This window comes from Penaeus monodon, chromosome 29 (genome assembly GCF_015228065.2).
Source record: "Penaeus monodon isolate SGIC_2016 chromosome 29, NSTDA_Pmon_1, whole genome shotgun sequence".
NCBI lineage: Eukaryota > Metazoa > Arthropoda > Malacostraca > Decapoda > Penaeidae > Penaeus > Penaeus monodon.
In genome coordinates, this window is record NC_051414.1 from 31,291,769 (window position 1) to 31,292,090 (window position 322).

Below are 322 nucleotides of genomic sequence, written 5' to 3' on the forward strand. Positions count from 1 at the left end.
CCACTCGGAAAAAATGATACTTCAACAAACAAACCCAAAACCTATGAAAACTTAACACGTACCAACTTCATGATGAGTGTTGAGACTTCGTTGCTCGAGAGAAGAGGTTGTTTCAACTGATGTCCAGGTTCAACTCGGAGCGGACTTTATACAGCAAAGTTCGCGACCTTGGTCCTCTGTCTCTCCGGATTAGTCCTGAAAGCTGCTCGAGGATGAAGAAACTAGGAAGAAACCGTCCCCTACAGAGATGTTTCCAAAGTTTCCGGTTGAAAGTTAAGCGATGCGGAAGCATGTTGTGTTATCATTGAATAAGTACTCTCAT

At 43.5% G+C, this 322-nt stretch overlaps 1 protein-coding gene across 3 annotated transcripts in view; it reads right to left on the reverse strand.

Moving 5' to 3' along the window:
• Nucleotides 1–322, reverse strand: part of LOC119592151 (abscisic acid and environmental stress-inducible protein-like) — an 8,676-nt gene that overhangs the window by 1,070 nt on the left and 7,284 nt on the right. Inside the window, exon 1 of one of the 3 annotated variants that reach the window (XM_037940976.1) lies at nucleotides 63–206. The exons of the other annotated variants lie outside the window; for them this stretch is intronic. Within the exon in view, the coding sequence (XP_037796904.1) occupies nucleotides 63–71 (9 nt within the window). The 5' untranslated portion in view covers nucleotides 72–206. Of the gene's footprint in view, nucleotides 1–62; nucleotides 207–322 lie in introns of those variants that run through there. 3 annotated transcript variants of the gene reach the window in all.